This window comes from Sinocyclocheilus anshuiensis, unplaced genomic scaffold (assembly GCF_001515605.1).
Source record: "Sinocyclocheilus anshuiensis isolate Anshui unplaced genomic scaffold, SAMN03320099.WGS_v1.1 scaffold886, whole genome shotgun sequence".
Classification (NCBI taxonomy): Eukaryota; Metazoa; Chordata; class Actinopteri; order Cypriniformes; family Cyprinidae; genus Sinocyclocheilus; species Sinocyclocheilus anshuiensis.
Window position 1 is genome coordinate 1,086,162 of NW_015536542.1, and position 20,775 is coordinate 1,106,936.

Consider the following 20,775-nt stretch of genomic DNA (forward strand, 5'->3'; position numbering starts at 1 on the left):
CCCCACTCCTGTCAGGAGCCTGGCGAAGGGCGGCGATTAAGGGACGGGGTGATGCTGATAATTAGGGGGGAGGCAGCCAACACATCACAATATATATATATATATAATACTTTTAAAATGTATTTCACTACAGATTACAAAATACACGCTTTAAAAAGTAATCAGTAATGTATTTCGTTAGATTACTCAGGTTTAGTAACTTAATCTAAATACTTTAGAATACTTTGAAATACTTAAGCTATGTAACACAAAGGAACATATATTAACTTGATATCTTGTTTTTATGTTTTCCAACTCTAAATGAAAGTGACTCTACCAGTCATAAGATTTGTGTTTTCTTTGTATTTTATTTTTAACAACATCAGTTTTCCACAGCATTTCTATGAACAACAACAAAAAAAAAGATATATATTGAATATAAATTCAATTTGAATACAATGAATGGGATTCCGTGCTGTTTCATGCTGCATTCCAAACTTCAAAACGAATCCAAACACACCAAACATGTCATAAAAGTAGCCAAAACAACTGGCACAGTTCTCCAAGTTATACAATAGATTTGTTTAATGAATGGACCAAACTTTAAGCGATTACTTCACTGTTAATCCTCTCTATGGAGAAGCGATCGACACAAAAGAATCGCTGAGTCAAAATTGACGGCTCATTTCCCAAAGCACCGGTCGCAAGGAATGTCGTTGTAGTTCAATGTAATTTAACAACCACAGTTCGCTAACGATGCTTTTGGGAAACACCCCAGATCTATCCAGTTTAATGTGAACCATTCACACTGGTTTTGCTAAACAAAATAAACGATTCACTTAAAAGATTGACTCAAAAGAATTATCTGTTCACGAATCGGATCATGAACTCGCAATACCGCGCCAAAGGTGATCTATTCTTGAACATTTCGAATGAACAAAGACTTCAAGTTCATCTGTAAAGCACACAAAGCTATCGTTTGACTTTATAAATGTTTATTTCATGCATGATTCATATGGATCTGTTAACTGAATGCGAAGTGTGAATTCTAGGAGAATTCTGTGTCATTTTTTAATTAAATTCTTAGAAATATTAAACGTAATGATAACCATTCAACACTCAAAATATGGGAATATAGAAAAACGAGTTACTGGATAAAATTTTTCAAAGATCAAGAACAAATTCCCTCAAGATGCTTTTTCAGATTAGAAGTTGAATCCTTCGATGCTGATAGAAGTTTTGTTGCAGGTAGGCATTGCACTGCACTGAGATGTTACGTCATTTTTCAGATTTATAAGTAAAATAGTCTTTGTATTTCCACAAGAGAAATGCATTACGCGAATGGCTTTCTGTTGTGTCGGCCATTTTTGTGTCTTGATGATGAGCATGTATGCACTCACTACCAGTTGCTTGAACGAGCTGCTGCACGCAGTTTTTTTTTTTTTTCAACGGAAAATCAGTTGCCTTGTTGGTTAAAATCCCCAAACTGTTTACTTAAATATTAAATTAAGAAATGACATTAAAATTCAAAGTAATCACTATTGTAATATAAAATTATTTTCGGATGTAACTGTAATTTGATTACCACCTATTTAAAATGTAATTATAACGAAATACAGTTACTCATATTTTGTATTTTATATACGTAATGCCGTTACATGTATTTCATTACTCCCCAGCCCTGTATATATATATATATACAGGTGCATCTCAATAAATTAGGATGTCGTGGAAAAGTTCCTTCCTTTTTTTGTCATTGTAGGGCAGAGTGATTCCTGTTAGTCTGAGTGGGTCAGACAAATCAGGAAAAGAGCTTGAGATTGAGGAAAGAGCATTGGATATCACTCTTCGTCAAAGTGCACTCACACTTCTGGGAAGTGGCTAGGTTCTCGCTTCACATCGGAACGGCGAGTCAGAGAGCGATCAGTTCAAGAATTAGCCATGACAGACCATTTCTGCTCTCGAGGAGAGGGGAAGTGATGAGGGCGCCCCCATTTTCTCTCCCTCCTGGAAAAGGTGGCAATGGGACTCACACAAACTGTTCTGGCCCATGCTGATCTGAATCTAAAATGCCTTCTTAAACTTGACTAATGTTTCTGTGTTTTATAGCTTGTCAGATTGATGTAGGGTTTCATGACGTGAGTCAAAATAAGATCTGATTTGCACCGTGCCTGCTGTTTCCCAAACACAGCGACCGTGGGCGATCAGCAACCCCCCGCTTACATTTAAAAATGCGCCGTGAGGATTAGCAAGCAATGCTAATTGTTTTCCACATCTCTGCTGAGTAATACTCTGTGGTTTAAGACAGCACTTCTTTACAGAGAACTGACTAATTCCTCTTGTCCTGGCAGGATTAAACTGTGCAAATGAAAATTCAAATCAACCCGGTCTGGCCTTGTAAATTACTCGCAATCAAAGCACTTAAAGAGAGAGATGTGTCCCGACACAGTTTCAGTAAAGGTTTTTATCGCTCCTCATTGACCTCAGCTTCAGTCCGTGAGGATAAAAGCTGAACATGATATAAGCTTTTATGCGACTTATTGATTTTTCAGCTTTTTAACATTTAATTATTTGGATACAAAATTCCACTCTGCATACATCAGGAGCCATGAAAATCACACTTGAGCGAGATACACCAGAGGAGGAGATTCATAATACCTCATTTACTTCCGTTCAGCCTAGCTAGCGAAGACAGCCCAACACATCTGGAGATGAGAGTAAATTATTATCAACGGCGCCGTAGTGTACGACTGATGGCTGGTTTTGTTTTTTAATTAGTGTACATAAGAATAGGGCTGCCAGATGTCAGTGTGTTCACCTGCCGTCCTTGAATCAAACGGTTCGTTCCTGGGCTGAAACTATAACAGCTGTACCCTTCCTCCCCCACCTGCCATCCTCAGACATGCAAACTTTCTTATAGAAAGAGCATACACTCAGAGAGGAAGACGATTCCAGCCTCAGCACGGGTTCCGTCCTGTAGAAGGTGTTTGCCTTTCTTGTTTGGTAACATAAATGATCTTGAAGTGTAATTAAGCATGTCCTCAATCCTCATTCCACTGCTGTACGGATGCTCTAATTAGTGCTATCTGAAGGGCCAGGTGGCCATCTTGTCTTGTCCCAGAAGAGGATAGTTATTTTGTTCCATTTGTGTTATCTAATTATTCATTTTAACATTTCCACCCTGGCTACATATCCTCCACAACCCCCACGGTTTCCATTTCCATCTTGACTCTCGTAGTGTCAGCTCCGAAAGCATATTACGCTCACTCTCTCTTTCTGTCTTTTTTTCTCTTTCTTTGTTTTGTGTTATGTTCTCCTTATTCCCCCATGAGACCTGGTTTGTTTACACTGCCTTTTCCACATCTTTCTCTGTGCTGCTGCAACGGTAATCTCTCTTTCAAATATTTGTTTCTTCCATCACAGGATTTTCCGCCGTGCGTCGCATTCCCAGAATCTTAACTGTGAATCATCGCAGTCACTTTTTCATACTTGCCATCTCCCGTACAAATCTATTCACTCTGCTCTGTAAGACATTCAGATGGGGGCGCCGTTACTGTATCAGAGGTTGGACAACAAGTTCCACAGGTGTGGATTGTCACATTTCCTTCCGTTTTGAGCCACACAGTTGCTTGTGCATGTCACGGCTCAAATACGGGTAGAAAACGGATGATGGATGGCCAGGAGATCTAAGCGGCCAGGGAAAGTAATTACAAACTTTGCCAAGGGTAGAAATATTGTAGATAAGCATTACCGGAATGTCCAGGTGGAAGGAAAAAGCAAACAGATGAGACTCTGTGAAGGTCAAGATGTTGTTCTACCACAACAACAATAATGAGGCCACCAGCAATTCAACTAGTTCTGTTTCCAACATGAAACATAAAATAAAGCATCACAGAGGGTTTAGTCCTTTCGCTGGCGATGGAAGTGGGCAGTTAAGGAACAGATTTCAAATGGGAAAAAAGGGATGTTGTCACAATTTTCATGCCGTCCAGCGGGAATCCCTCAAGCTGGATGACTTGGCAGGCGAGTGAGTGTGTTATGTAGGGCAGGACAGATCTGGTATCTTGCCCAGGTTGGGTTAATTACGTCCCGTCAACCTCTGGGAAGAAGCCTGAAAAATTAACTGTCAGTATAACATGTGTTTAGGTGTGTGTGGGTGGATTTTTCCCCCAAGAGACTGTCTATTCTTTATCATTCTGTGCAGGTTCATACAACATTGTAGGTGTATTTTGACAGAATAATTGCTTGATTGTGAGAAAAGGGTCTTATTAATTTATGGAAAAGTGGATTTGCACAAAATCAAGGAAGTATTTGTTTAAAATATGAATAGAAGGAAGGAGAATAAGTATATACAGTATATATGGCATATTTATAATATATATATACACTCCTTTGAGGTATTACAGCACGTCACTGGTGGGACATCTTTCTACCTTATTTACCCCTAAAAGGTTCATAGTAGTTACCTTAAGGGTTCATATTAAGGTACTAATATGCACCTTTTAGGGGTTGATAAGGTATATAATTGTCACTTTAAGGTTACTTCCACAGTGACAAGCCTCAGAAGGTAAATTTTTTTTCACATTTTGTCAGATAATATTTCAGGTGTGTTAAACAGCCAGTAGCATAAAAATGTCAAGCTTACGTAAAATACGGAACAGGTTAAATGGAAAAATCTTCCAGAATGTGTATTAATTTAGCACACACACTCCTGCCCATTAATGGTTGATCCTGGAGACTTGAGTAACCCCAGAGTGCAGAAGTTTAGATGGTAAAAATCAATGGAGTATGCAATAAACATAAGCAGCCTAATGTGTTTCTGCATCAGGCTTCACAATTCGATTCCTGCTCCCCAACATAATGGAGAGTTCCAGCAGGTTAAGGGGGCTGAAAACCGCTGTGATTGAAAGGTAATCTAATGAAGTGACACATGATATTTTGCATCCGTCTCAGGCGAACGACTGTCCAACTCAAAAGAGGAGAGATGAATAAATAAATAAATTAAAATAGAGGTTGTATTGCACTTACATGAATCGTGAGGATGAATGTGCACCGTGACTAAAAGCCTGACTGTATGTAAAGCAAAGAGAGCGGGCAGTGTGCTATGAGAGGTGCTGTGTTACGCTGTTGATGCTGTTTAGAGTGTATTGAGACGTCTGTATGTGTTTCTGTAGTGTCAGATGCAGCATCAATATGAGACATAATTTTTCCGGCATGACTTGCAAGTAAAAAAATAAAATAAATAATCTCATAGACTCACATTGAAAGAGGGAGCCATGTGTTAGCAAAGTAAATAAATAAATCACCCAGAAAAAAACAGCCAGAATAACATTGCAACCACTTTTTCCCCCAGAAAAAAAGGAGAGAGCAAGAGAGAGAGAGAGAGAATGTATTGCTGTTGCACTGTTGATATAATCTGGTATATATAGACATAGTAAAACTTTACTCTAAAGCAGGGGGCTTCAAACTGGTGAAATGGGCACCCCCTGGAGTCCACAAGGGGGTGCTATAGGGGGTCAGCAAAAATTTTTAGGGGACAGAAAGTTTGAAAATGGAACAAAGCATGTGCTATGTCCCATGTGCTATAGTTTGCATATAAGAATCGAGTCAGAGAAGTGTGCAAGATTTCTCGCTTAATTTCTTAAATGAAAATCGAGCAGGATTTCTTCAAGGAAAGACTCTCTTTTGTACTGGCAGATGTGAATACCAAGGCATATATTTCCCTGGGCAGATTGACCTCTCCACTCTCTTCCCTCTTGCTATCTTTCTGACTCAGTCTTCACACGTGTTCATTGGAGGTGCCTGCAGCCTTTATTTTCCTAGTCATTTCTCGGCTCTCCTTCCAAAGGTAATAAATTTGGCTCTTAACTGTCTCTGAAGCAGAGATCAGGGAGAGAGATTAGATGGTGCACACTAGATCGATGGCACATGGCAGGCGCATGAGTTCAGTTCTCTTTCTGCCACCAGAGCATTGTTTCCAAGAGTTCTCCGTCATATAGAAAAACTTCCATTCACTGTTTTCCAAATGGTCCGCTTGATTGAGAAACATGGCACCCTTTTATTTATTTATTTTTCATTTATTAAGAAAGCTGATAGAACACTATATGTTCCTTCTTTTGAATTTACTCTTTTTTAATTGCAAAGACGTTTTCTGCTGTTATAAATTATTTGAAGGTTATTTATTTGTACAGGTTTTGTAGCAAGTGTAGTGAGAGATGGACACAAAAAACAAGATTACATGTTATGTGCATTGTAGATATTTTTATTAATATTTGTATTAATATTTATTTGTCTAGAAATAATATTTTATATTATATAGACATAATTATTAATATTTTGTTTGTTATGATTGCATTTTATAAAATTTTAAAAGTGCTATTTGTTGTATTGCTAGTGCTATTTACTGTTGCTAATATGATCTTTTCTCTCATCTCTCTTCCAGGTCTGCCAAATAGTGTTGGTCCAGTTAGTAAGTAAACAAAGTCAAAGATCTATATCAACCGGAAGTGCGATATGAACAGCTTTGCTTCTCACTTCACTTCAGGTCCACTTCTGGTTAAACATCTATTTCTGATTTTCATTAGATCTATCGGATATAAACTGTGCAACCTAATCTGATTGGTTTGGAAGTTGGAACAGGGTTAAGTTAAACTATTTCTAGAAAACAGCAGTTTGCCATAGTGAAGTTTATGGATGGACTAATTCAAATGCTGACTTACGCTTTGCATGCATTTAGAATACCATTGTTTTTTCTTGTTTTTTCTTTTAGATGTGTTATAAATGCTACAGGGGGTGTAAAGCAGTTCAGGATCTCGTCTGAAGTAGAAAGAGGGGAAGATCATTTTAATATGAGAAATGCAGTTCTGTGTTGTATTATCTGGTCATGCCAGGGGCCTCATAAGCCAGCAGACAGATAGAGTTACAGGCGCAGGGAGGTTGAATGTGAAAACTGGAGCCTCAGAGATATTGAACAAGTCAGAATGCATGTAGAGCCCTGAATATTTCCACATGCTTCACTTCTCCTGAGTCCAGGACAAATATACACATTTCCTCTTTGGATAGATTGGTATAATATATCTCAGGTGTATGGAATGACCTTACACAAATCAAATATTCAATAATGAACATTGTAATTTTTACAAGAGTGAATGGAGTCTGATTTATACATTTGATGTTTCCAGTGAACAAAAAAAACTTGCACTAAGGTTGTACTTTTCATCAGAAATGTATGTCAAACCAAGTGGACACTCCCTTCTCCTCTTCTCAAGTATGTTTTGTATTTGGCCGTATAGCATGGCCTGTGCTGTGCCATTTCTGCATGGGCTCACTCCATTATTTCTTATTTCAAATGTCATGCTACTGTACCATGAACATTCACTCACTGTCCTCATGGTGAATTTACACACCTCCATCCAGAAAGACACAAAGAGGAGACACTCACAATGCAACCAGGGTCCCAAACAGCTTCATGTTACTTTAGCACTAAAACTGTATTCTGGCCATCACTATAACAATTATAAACACAATTCTCTCTTCCTTCACAAAACTATAGAGAGCACTCGTAAAGAGTGTCCTTGAGGACGGAGATGTTATGCCCGAGACTGAAAAAGAAAACACTGCAGTTTCCTCAGAGTTGCTTGAGGGTAATTGAATTCTTTATTGACTTTTCCCAATTCTATTTCAAGTTTATTAAGCCTGCCAGAATTGCCTAATGCAGGCATTAGAGCAAAATTAATATTTTAAGATGAGATTTTGGCTATACAGGATTGCGTTTCATTACTGGGTTTGGCATTGATTAAAATATGTCACTTCTCATTTATCCAAATTTTCACTAACAAAAACATTAATGAAGAGCAGATGCGACGAGCATCACTCCTAATCACTTGCTAATACGGAACACATTTTATATCAATAATGAAGCTCTCAAAGTGGTCCCATGAGTATCACGACAGTGGCTTCTGTGTGTGAGTGTCATGTAATGTGATGAGAGATGAGAGCTGGATTTGTCCATCACTCTGAGGTCAGATCCCTTCCAAACTGATAGCGACTCCAGTGGTTGTCAATTGCTGCATGCTCACTCTTTGTGTCTCGCTGGGTAAGAAAATTAAAGAAAACTTCCATGAAAAGGGTTGTGGAAAAAAGCGTTTCTCCAAATATTGGATTAGTTTGCTGGATCCAAATGGTGCATTTATGTTTTTTTTTTAAGTTTACAAATTAAAGCTAAAGGCTAAGAATTATTAGAAATAATTGTAAAAAAGAAAAAAAAACGTTATTTTTTTATGAGATAACAAACAAAGCAAATTTATTGATGAGATGATGCTGACAAACCAAGTACTAATCTAAAGAAAGAGAAGCACTTTATGATGTTGACAAACCCTGAACTCACATTATGTTATTAATCTTACAGAAATTATTTGCTTTTCATCTTTAATTTCTCTCATAAAATATTACTGGAGCTTGAACTGAAAACTCATAGTTAAGTTCACGGAATTCCCCAAATCACATGGAAAAAGAATAATTTCTCCCAATGTGATTGGACATAGAGGCCATTTCATAATGGGTCTTCAAGATGGTTTTACTCTGTCAGTAACCTGCGTTTGCATGCATTCCGAGTCCCCAACCACCATGCTATGTCCCTGGTGAAAAAAAAAATCAAATTCATAGACGGTGTCCTTACTGGAATTCCTACACCCTGTCCTCGTTTCACAGTGTGTCCCACACACTGAGGTCAACCACGAAGCAGCACATAAGGGACTTAACCATGTTTGTGTTGGATGGATGGAGCATTTGGTTTGGTCTTCTCACTTTAGTGCTGCCTCTGACATTGACACGAGGCTGCTCCATTCCCAGCCTTAATATTTCCGCCTCTAAGAAAATGAATTGTATGTAATTATGAGGATATTCCCATCAAATTGTCATTTCAGTTGTTAGCTCTTTTTTGTCATACAGAACCACACTTCAAATGAATCAATCTGATAAATTGAACAAGCATCTCGAGCAACTATGATTACACATGCGCACAATCCAGTCTCACATGGTGCACCCGAAAGACTGACAGAATTTCCCTTCATCGCTGTCAGCCGTCATTCCCATGCATTAATATAGAGTAAGCCACAAAACACAGCTCAATTACATACAATCTCTAGAGATGATCTGTGATTGGTCTATTGGTTGCTTGTTCTCATCGAGCCTAACAGCTCAACTTTATGAATGACCCATCTGGAGATGTGTGTAGCTGTTTATGTGTACATGAGTCCAGACTGGACCCGTCCTAGTGCATCTAACATACGACAGCCACTGCATTCAATTAACACCTGATTTCTCCTGTATGCATGCAGTTCGGCAGAACATTTCATCCCTAGGTGTCGCTAACCGAAATCAAGGTAGGGTAAATTTTTAACTTGGATACAATTTCCTTTGATCTGACTCACAGAACGATTTTTAGGCTGTTGTAAGAGTGAAACAGATTCAGCAGAAGTATGCTGACAGCTAGTCTTTTTTTCATATTTGTTGTACTAAATCATTCCAGATGGACAAAAGTCTTCTTTTTGCTTTTTCTCTTTTACGTACCAGTTTCTGACATGTCTGAAAGCTGTGAGATTTTTGAGCAATCAGCATTTCTAAGAAACAAGCTGAACAGCCATAAAGACACACACAATGATTTAAAGCGTTACGCCCTCCATTTTAATTACGCATGGCGCTCTCTCTTGGGCCCCCTCAATATTTTCTCAGTCCTGCTGGGGAGTTTTCATAGATAATCCATTGCGCAGATGTCCAAAAAAAGAAGCATCACACAAACAATGGTCCTGAATAAACAGCGTTTTTGATTGAATTGGGGGTTGGAGGTTAGTAAAAGACATAATGCTCACTGCCCCTTGGTTTGTTTTGTGACTGCAAGATGAGCTGATAACTTTGGGATTGTTCTGAGCCCTGTTGTTCTGCTGCTGAGTCGGACTGACAGTGGGACGTGGGGATCTAAGCCTTACGCGCTCTCACACAAGAAGTCTGGTGAAGCTCAACTAGACTAATGCCAGCTGAGCAGTTTCTGCCAGCAATGCAGGCTTTTTCTTTTCTAAAGCCATCGAAAACTTCCAACCACAGCAGCTGAAGTGAATGAAACGTGCACTGTGCAAATTTGTGTTATTTTTGTATCTTTTTTTATTATTTATGACAAAGCAACAGGATTTGAATAGTCTAAATTCTTGTTTTATTGTCAACTTCATGCTTTTGGTACAGACAGTATGTAGTGTTCATATTATCATTAGGGTTTCTGTTGATTTAATATGTTTTTATTTGATTTATTTTGTCTTTATTTTGTCTAATAGCTCCTCAAAGTGCTTTGTCAACTGTTCCTTCTGTACAAGTTGCAAACAGTAAGAGAGGTAGGAGGACTAGATTCATATACTCTCACTATTCTGTGTCAGTGTATGTTGTCCGAATTACCCCCTTCACCATGCCCTGAATGAATCCAGAGTCCTGTACCTTCTGTACTTGCAGAACACCTACCCTTGACCCTACTACTCCCACTCTGCATAGTATCAAGATATACCAGTAAAAAGATACTGATTTTAGTGTATTTAGCCTACTTAATTGTTTACTTTGTTTTATGATCAGCTCCATCCTGAATCATCATGGAAGCTCTGTACCAAATTCCTTAGAGACACAAGTCTTTGAAAATGGAGGAGACGGATGAATCAGAAGGGAAGTGTTCAAATCATGTTGACTTTGTCAGATTAATGGGTTATATAGTGTTTCTGATCCGAGTGTGAATGAGAACATTGAATCTGATATAATTCCGCAGTGGCTCACAAACGAGAAGCCCGTAATTTTTTTTTTTGTTAAAGTGGGCCCTCTAAAACATTTTCCAGGCAGAATGATTGACATATCCAGGCAGCTTTAGAGATCGCTTTACAGGAGATATCTCTGTCTCAACTCCTCCATTCGGGGGACGGAGGAAAAGGCTGCAGAGGAGGCCTGACCTCAATCCAGATCTCGATAATGAGAAGCCCTCCATTTCTACCGAAAGCCCTGGAATCATCTCAGGGGGGAGAGACGTGGAGGCTTTATGAGTGTAACTCGGTGTGAGAAGATTTGTCAGACCCCCTGGGTTGAGGGCACTGGCCAGTTGACCAAGTGTCCCTGGCAGGTCAGGGCAATGCCATCAGTTTGTTACGTTATGCAGCATCTGAGCATCGAGATTCAACTTCACTGTGAAAGTAGGACAGACTCCTTGTGGGTCCTGGATAAAGATTGTTTGGTTTCTTTGGAGGCTATGGGGAAATAGATAGGAAGTTATTTCTGATTTGCTTGTGCTATTTCTCATTTTGGAGCTGACAGAATCAATACTGGAAAAAAAATGCATTGTCTTTCATTTTTATGGCAGTAGTTTTGTGGAGAGGATACAGTTTGTGTACCCGTTTTCGACCTGAGAGGCTTTGTTATTTCGGGGGCATAGAAAATAGAAGCCATTGTTTTATTCTCGTGTTTGAAAGTTCCAGCTCCTTCACTACACCCTTCCATCATTTCTGTGAGACAACTCTCCACGAGCAATAGAATATAAATACAGTGGATGTAAATTTCAAATCGCAAGTGCACTTGCATTCTGCCGAGATTGAAAATTGCATCTGTTTGTGTTTAATTTCCGTGTAACATTCCTGTTTTTATTTTCCTCTTCATCCCTGTGGTTTGCTCGAGGTGAACTCTCTAATAACAACACCGCTTCTCCATTCATCTTACGGTGATCTTACATCTAATACCGCTTCTGCTGTTTCAGACCATCCAAACCTTGCATGCCATGGTGCCCCTCTTCTGCAGCGCCGCCGCAACTCGCACACACTTACCCTAAACACAGCCACATCTCTCTCCCCTTTTTGCAAGACTGCGAATGTTTCAGTCACTCCAATCGTTGCAGTTACATCGAGGTGCTAAACACCGTCATTTGCGTGAGCTGTAAGCACAACACTAGAGGGCAGCACTGCCAGCTGTGCAAGCTTGGATACTACCGCAATGCCTCGGCAGAGCTGGAGGATGAGAATGTTTGCATAGGTCAGTCCTCCAGCACTCCCATCCACCAACACGGCTTATCGCACATCAGACTTCCCCCAGATCTGCCATCTGGCTTTCTGTTTCTATTGCTCCATCATCCTTCATCACTTCACTCCCTTCTCTGTATCTGTCCATCCCTCTGTCGTCACCCGAGTCTCTTCACGCATGCTTGTGTGCATCAGCAAAGTCACGTTGATCCAAATTCCCTCAAGTCTTTGACTACAAAACCAGCAAGTATGACGTGATGATCCACAGCAGAGTAGGAAAAATATTGTAATTTTTAATGTTTGTTACAAAGCTAAGAAAATGAAAAGAAGAAGGTAGAGCGGAGAACAAGAACAGACATTAAGAAAAAAAGAAAGCCAGACAGGTGTCATTGAGAGACAGAGGTGATGTCTGCCATCACACTTCCCCAGTGAGGTGTCTGGGAGGGCTCGCACCCACAGAAAAAGGTGCTGCGTGTTGCATATGTCACTCTGGGAAAGAAGAAGCAAGAGAAAGAAGAGAGCAAGAGAGGTGTCTGGGAGCAGGTCACGACTGTGTGACTTACACACACATCTTTAGGTGTTACAGGTCACATACTCTGACCTCCACCTCAACCTAGCAATATCTGTAGTCACGGGAGGGCCACATAACTGACAAAATATGTGAAAAGTGCATCTTGGAAGAGGTTTATGTTAGTGTTTTAGCAAAGCATTAATAATTAATAAGCATTAATGTCTTCTACTTAGAAATTAAACAAGTACCTGCTCTGTAGCAAAACCTTAAGGCAATGTTCACACTTGTAAAGAGTTCTGTTGTGCTAGGCATCTGAAAACATTGATGAATTTATACTGAAAAGAAGTAGGAGAATTTTAAAAAGGAATGATTAGTTTCCTCCAAAAAAGAAATGTTTAAGAACAAATGTACTGCCGTGATCAGAAATGCCATTACACGCATCAGGCTACATGTCCAAGTTCTTCAGAGAATTAATCAGATTCTCTTTTGAATTGATAATATTAAAACTTTTGCGTTTTTAATACCCCTCAGTAGCTCAACATCTGCTCAAATTAGCTGTCGTCTTCGTACAGTAGATATCGCAGAAATGCAGGTTTTGAATGGCACTTCAGCACCATAAGCAGAACCCAGTTAATTGCCCAGATGTCTTTGGGTGATCCATGACCTGGAGAGTTACTGACATTGCCAAAAACTTATAGTCAACATGAAATCAAAATTGACTATTTACTGGGATAAAATCAAGTCACACTCTCTTTTTTCCAATCAGTATCTTGTTTTACTCAGAAATACACCATTAAAATTATGGAAGTAAAATGCATTGAAAATGCCACTTTATGTAGACTTTAATAAAATGGTCACCTTTAAGGACATTTTCTGTTGTATCAAAGGATTTAATTATGAGATATTTCTGAACAGAATCAGTGTCAGAATCAGTGGACAACAATCGAATTGGCTAATCAGGAATCCTCCACCACGTGTCTGTGTTTCTGTTTCTCTTTTGTATGTTCACTTTCCTTCATGCCACCCATCTTTTTTTACACTAAACACAATATAGAAATATATTCTTGTAAAAAAATGTTCAGAATGCACAGTGCAGTCATTCGGTAACGATCAACGCTTTTGCATTATGGGACCAAGATGCTGAACATTCACAAACATTCGTTTTCCTTACTAAACTAAATGCCATTGTTTCCATTTTCCACCCTCACTCACCTTCCCCAGCTGATGCTCCTCATTTTATTCCTTTGAAATGGTAGATGTGAGGTAAATATTCAGTTATACATGTTATAAATCTGTCCTTTGTAGACTAGCAATGTGCATGAAGGAGGCAGCAGAGGCCCATTTTGAGCAAAAATGCTTTTTGTGTAGAGGGACAGAGGGACTTTACTTATGAGCTGATCTGAGAGGCTGAAGACCACAGACCCCATCTCTCCACTGTGTGTATGTGTGTGTCTTGTTTCTACAGACTGTAATTGTAATCCCTTTGGCTCAGACACTGATCACTGTAATGGCACAGGATATTGTAAATGTAAGGAGGGAGCGACAGGGGCTAAGTGCCATGAGTGTCTGCCAGGATATTTGTGGGACAATGGCTGCAAATGTAAGTAGAACCTCCACCAAACCTGCAGCTTCAGTCCCCTGCTCTCTTTTGCCTCTCTCATTCTCTTCCCCTCCCTCCCTTCTTCTCTCCCTCTTTTTACTTTCTCTGTTTGCTGCTGCTTTATTGGCTTACCCGGGAATGAGCAGCTTGGTTTGCTTACAGCACTTGGAAAAAAAAATCTTGGACTGACTTCCATTCAAGGCTCAGTCACACCTGTTATACTGCCTTGTTAGTGGTTTAACTGCAGAATTAATTTTGAAGGAATTATTATAATCATTAATTAGCATAGTTTTTATTAATAGTATTATTGTAGAATTTTTCTCAAGCACAGAGATAAACCATGCAAACAATCCTCAGGCACAATCCCATGCACATGCATTTGCGCAGATGAACAAAGACAGCTGAGCTAATATTTGGAGTGAACAGAACATTTGACGCCTGCGCTGTTTTCTCTGGCTGTTTGCTGTTATGGCCACACTGTGATGGCTGGTTCTTCTCTCTTGGCTCCAAGCGCTGTGGTTGAAACGATCCGTAGGTCAAGTATTGATTTGTATTCTTCAGTGGGCTTCCAGCATCAAAGGTCAACATTTACCAAAGCCTCAGATATCTCAAAGGGACATTGGCAGTAATAATGTGAGATGGACAGTCCAGTAAATATGTGTATATTGAGTTCAATGCGGCTTTGAACCCAACACAACAAGGCTGGTTTAGTGTGAGAAGCAGAAATTCACAACATCACACATGTTAAGAGATTAAAGTAAACCAGAGCGTTTGGTGCAAATAGTGACATGTGGCAAATGCACTCCCATTACTGTCTGTTCTGAGAGACATATTGAAAGGAAAAAAGAGGTGTGACTCTTTATACACATCCATCATTCACCAGCATGAAGATCCATTTCCATGTGACTGTTTCAGCCGATGGTATGTACTACAGTAAAGCACCATAACCATTTTAATTTGATGTTGTCATCAACACAGACACTTTTTGTTAGATGTCCTAGACAAGAGATTTAAGTTTGTTGCATTCATCTCATTCAAAGTCCCAAAGGCCATAATGTGTGTAATAAATGCAATCTAAGGCTCATTTTCCTGATCCCATCTATCTGTATGCAGATTTCGGTATGCAATTAAAGCTCAAATCTTTCTTCAAATAAGCCTTTTCTTCTCAGTGCACCATGCAATCTACTGCTGTTCTCAATAAATATTATCCCTCTTATCAAAAGCAAACCCAATAAATTGCTCACTTTATTCTCTTATTACCATTTATTTACATGCAAGCAAATTGTGAATGCATAATTAGAGGTTGAGCACATTTTTCCTGCTTGTGAATCCACATGCTTTAAACATACAGACCTTCTGTTGCTCTCTTAAACTAGGTGCTTATATTTATTAGATGAAAATGCCTTCTTGTGCATGGGCTCTAGAGAGTGTGGCGTAGGCTATAGAGGTTAAACTGTTTGTAGGACCAACAGCAGAGTAAATAGTTTCCATTGGAAGTTAAAGGTGTTTGTTAGCACCCATAACAGCTATAAATCACTGACGCGGCTCTTCTTGCCTCAGCACCTTTTCCTGGTCATCAGGGGATATCAAACTGAGGAGACAGAAAGAATTGAACTCACAGGGTGAACCAAAAAGACCCCAACTCTTGAGAGATACATCACCTGCAAAACTGTGCCTCTTTTAAGTCTTCCTTCAGATGAAGCACAAGAACACTCTTGCCAATGGCCACAGTTGTGGAAAAGGCAATCGATCAATTTGCTCTCTTTCCCTCAGAGGTGTTCTAAAACTCTTTCCACAGACACAGACCACTCATTACCTCTTACTTCTTTCTGTACAATCTCCTTTTCATGAACAGTTTGGTAAAAGACAACATTGATGTCTCGATTGCAAACAGTCAATATGTCGTACACTTCTAAAGAATCACTTCATTTATAATAGGAAACATCTACAGTAGTCTAAACGTGTTTTGGGCAATAAAGGAGATTTTAAATCTCCTATCCAGAACACTGAATCGATAAAGCCTCTTTAATAAGCAATACAGTTGTTTTTATTCATCATTTCTTTCTTAAAGGGCAGACTAAACATGGTAAAAAAAAATTTGCTCAGAGACAGCTGATGGTCACGTCATGACTACACCAGAGTAAAACATGAACTATTAAAAAAAAACAATTGGAAGTTGTAAATAAAACAAAGATTTTTAGAGTACATTTTACAAGAAAATATTTCAATCTTTCTACTTCAAAATTTTGCATTTTATTCAATTTATTTCCATTGCTTTGGAATTCGTTGAAATTTACTTGCAATGTCCGAGTGAAAATTGTTTCAAAGTAAATTCTACAACAATTTTTTTCAGTGTACTGTTGTTGTTATATTCTTTTATTAAGAAAATATTTAGATAAACTAATCTAATCTAGATAATCTAACCTAATTCAAACTCAAGTAGCTTAGTGAGGGCAACTAGAACTTGGTTATAATGCCCATATATTTCTGTACATTTGGACTCTGATTTCAACAAGTCTTTAAAGATCGGACAGAGAAGACTGAAACAAGTGAAGTGTCAAATTAGAATAATTTAGCACATTTTAATTTACTGTAATTATTATTATTATTATTATTTAAAAAATTGTGTCAGTATGTACTAAACATTAAGAAATGTATGATTTGCCTACGAATACTAATGAGACTAATACTAATTAAACACATTCAATCTTTATGCATGTTAATCACAGATAATTCAAATAGCTTGTTCATCTTGCAGGTACAATTTCTGGGATTTTGTTTTGTGGTACGAGTCTGGGTTTTCACTAGGGAACGATTGATCTGCATCATAAAAAGACTCGGCAGTGATGAACAGAGGGAATTATGGACACAAACGGGCTCATTTTTCCCTGACTCAACCATAAAGCCTGTATCCACACAGGAGATGGAGAGAGAGAAGCTGGAGACTATGTAGTTCTGCCAGATCCCTAATCAGCCTGTTATGACTGGGAGAGTTACACCTCCTCTCTCTATCATCCAGCTCTTCCTGTCAGCTCAGTCCATCCTAAAATAGCTCAGTAACAGCCATTAAACAGATGCTGCAAAGCCCAAGACCTCTCAGAAGCATTCCTCGCAAACTGATAGAGGTCAATGTTTGTGTGTTAGATGATTATATTCCAATCAGCAGGATTACAGTGCTTTGAAGACGTGAGAGGCATGGCTTGTTCATCCGTTTTTATTAGTCTCTGTTGGTTTTGCTAGTTTGCGCTGGAATTTGTTTGCCTGAAGCTTGCTCAACAGCTTACGTCCGAGGTCTGGCCTTAGTGTCCCTGTTGTTAAATATACTAATGCACCTGATACACCTGTGGGGTGCAGTGCCGCCATGGGATGCAGAATGCAAGTCATTGTCAGGGATTTGGAGAAAAGTCTGCTGTGTTAATGGTTTGGGTTAATGGCAGTGCTGAGATCTCTGAGAGACATTTTCTTTATTTTTATTTTTTTAAATAACTGTGTTGAGGTGGCCGTTGAGCAGGGATGCCTTTTTGAAACATTTTTAATCAAATCTCAAGAGTTCATTTTTCTGTGAGAAAAAAAGTCCATCAATATTTTTCACTTACGAATTTCTATTAATAATGATATTACGTTTTCTACTTGTGATTCATTTCAATCAATACTTTGCCTGCACTTTGTATTGACTCTTTCTGTCTATTTTCAGCATTATATGAATATATGATATCTCAGGATAGAGCTCTATGTAATCATAGAAGTGTTCATACTTGTTTGGGTGCACAGCCCGGGTGTGCGACAATGAACTTCTGCGTTGCCAAAACGGCGGTGTGTGTGTGAACAATATCCGTTGTCAGTGTCCTCCGGCGTACACCGGCCTGCTGTGTGAGAAACCGCGGTGTGAAAACGAGCCAGGAGGCTGCGGAGGGTCGGACTCGGGCCAGGCTTCCCTCCACCCGCATGGGCTGATCCTGCTTTTGCTGCTGTCCATCCTGGGTCCCGTTTTCCACGTGGAGATCTGCTAGACCACAGTCCTTTGAGAGGCAGATCTCCAACTGTCCAGCTTCTTCTGTATGAGCAGCGCACCAGACTCACTGACACTTGGCCGGCCATGTGGAATGTGCTCAAATATCAAAGCGAAATTTCTGAGGATGACAGACAAAATACAATAAATAATACATCAATAAAAATAGTATTTATAAAAATTTATTCAATATGAAAATCTAAAAGTAAAAAAAAACATCAAGGTGTTATTTATAGAATTTACCTGAGCATATGCTTCATGAAGCAAATAAGAGGAAGTAGAGACGTGAACTAAGCCATAATACATACTCACTCCCCTAACAGAGCGAGAGAGTGACAGGGATTGGAGCGGACAAGACTCATCCCTTTCCTCTCTTTATCACCACGGCAACGGGAGCTGCGTTCAGCCAGCGGCATGTACAAGTAAAGCCAGCTGCTGCCTCTCACCTGAACCATTCTGGGTATCATGTTGGCTGTAGACTGCTTTTGGCTATTGTGACACGGAGCGATGGAAAACTGTCCGGATTGTGTGAATTGGCACTTGCAAAAAAAAAAAAAAAAGCAGTAATAATATGGAGAGAGACTCAAGTAAAGAAACAAGCATTCTTTGCTGTCAGTGCATTGTGGATATAAGGAAATCGATTCAGACTGTCGCATTTGATCTGCTTTCAAATTGAGCTCGTCCTGCCAACACGTCCCATCCCACCTCGACCCACCCTCGAAAATAAACTTTAGAGTGTCCTTTGTGTCAAAAGCCCCGTCCTTCCTTCGCCCTGTGCTTTTGTGAATGTTATTCTGTAACCCTTGATATTTTTTTAATATATATAATTTTTGGGTTTTCCTTTAAGTCTGTGTGATGTTAGTCACACTCATGTGGCACACCCCCTTATCCTTCAAAAAATATGTCTAAAAAACTCATGACTTTGAAATGTGACAGACTGTTTGCTGAGGCCACGGTCAAAGATGGATGTTTTCACCCAAACAGATGAAGTGCTTAGACAGTCATCAGTGTATTTAATTTTTGTATTAATACAGAAGTTATTTTCTTGACAGAGTAAAGATAATGTATAACATATACTTTTTTGTAATATTGCTGAAATGTGTTTAAGGGCAGCATTTTAGTGCATTCAATCAAGGTGCATACTGAATTAAATATCTGATTATGTTCGTCTGAAATACGACTTTTCTTTTTTTTCCTTCAGTTGGATTGTGTAGTTTTCCTAAAGTATATTGGCAATGTGCTGGCATCAAAGAATATCAGTTTACATACAGTATATATATACTGACGTGTAAAACAGGAAATCACACCAAAGGACATTCTAAATGTTTTCTTGTTGCTTTAACACTGAGAAATTTAAGTGAATAAAACTTTAAAAGGACTTTATGTTGCTGTGTTGTACTGTTTTATGTGTCTTTCATTGCAAAATGAAGAACCTAAATTGTCCCTGTGATGAAAGCGTGATAAATAATCTCATATGTCTTTATATAACACATGCATATAAATTGCATACTTTGCAGAATAGTGGAAAATGCTTTAAGCCTCAGAATTTTCTGCACACCATTTATCTCAAATTCAATACAGTAATGATTTGTTTCAGTGAAACGCATTATCGGATGGGCAGAATTAAATATTAACAGCTATTGATGTTTGTTTGAGAGCCTGTTTTATGGAGTTGGTCTTGCCTGTGAGTAAACTGCCCATTTATCGCACGGGTTTGTTTTAAACAGAAAGTTTTACAGCCTTTTTCACGATTATAAAGTGTGTGACAACACGGGCCTGCTAAATGATTAATTTTGAAGGAGATGCTCCAGAAACATTTGTCTTGTGGTTCTTAGTAACTCAGTACTAATTTATGACTCTTGTGTTTGTGTGTATTTTTATGTTTGTGTGTCTGCTTTGAAAACAAAAGAAATGTCGATGAAGTAATATTGCACTTTCATGTTAGTTATAAACCAGTCCACATAATATTTCATTTTGGAAATTCAGCATAAGTGACCAAATAATGACACTTTATCAGCTGTTTCTTTACATTAGAATGGCACTTTAAGAAATGGATGACAGTATTATTAACTAAAGTGGTGGTTGTTTTGAAAGATTCACTTGTTAAACTTTCAGTAAAAGCTAAAGTGATATGGGCCGACCCAATATTCTGCATCGTTATGGCAGAGCAATTATTGGCAATCCCTGCAATAGTCTCTGTGCTATCACAGGTTACACTGATAAACAAATTACACAATGCACTGTGAACTTTTATTTCATTTTCGAAAAACAGGTCAATTACAATACCATATATGTATATTCTCATACATACATCGTTTCAACAGTATATGTGTAGTGAGTTTCAACAGTATTTTTTTTTTATAATACATAATGCACGTTTTTATATAGAAACTGTACATTTATATAAGTGCATTTATATAAGTTATATAAAAGTTATTTTTGTTTTCAACCATAAACCCTAAGAAAGATCAACTGGTCCAGAGATGCTCTTGTAGTTTTTTCCTGGCTGAGAAAAATAGAGTTCACCCTGTGTACATTTGTGTTCTATTCTTTCAGAAATGCAACGTTCTCTTTATCAAGGCAGAGATATGCAACACTGACAAAGAGAATAAACAATTCAGTGCATCTATATGCTCAGCAGATC

General features: G+C 38.7%; 1 protein-coding gene across 4 annotated transcripts in view; it reads left to right on the top strand.

Moving 5' to 3' along the window:
• LOC107697881 (netrin-G1-like) overlaps positions 1-19,291 on the top strand; it is a 102,569-nt gene extending 83,278 nt beyond the window's left edge. For 2 of the 4 annotated variants that reach the window (XM_016498737.1, XM_016498728.1), the window contains exons 5-6: positions 6,422-6,448; positions 11,857-15,889. In XM_016498737.1, coding sequence (XP_016354223.1) covers positions 6,422-6,448; positions 11,857-12,269 — 440 coding nt within the window. In that variant the 3' untranslated portion in view covers positions 12,270-15,889. Of the gene's footprint in view, positions 1-6,421; positions 6,449-9,317; positions 9,363-10,304; positions 10,362-11,856; positions 15,890-17,893 lie in introns of those variants that run through there. The other 2 variants (XM_016498745.1, XM_016498754.1) reach the window with 2 other exon arrangements.
• The last annotated feature ends 1,484 nt before the right edge of the window (positions 19,292-20,775 follow it).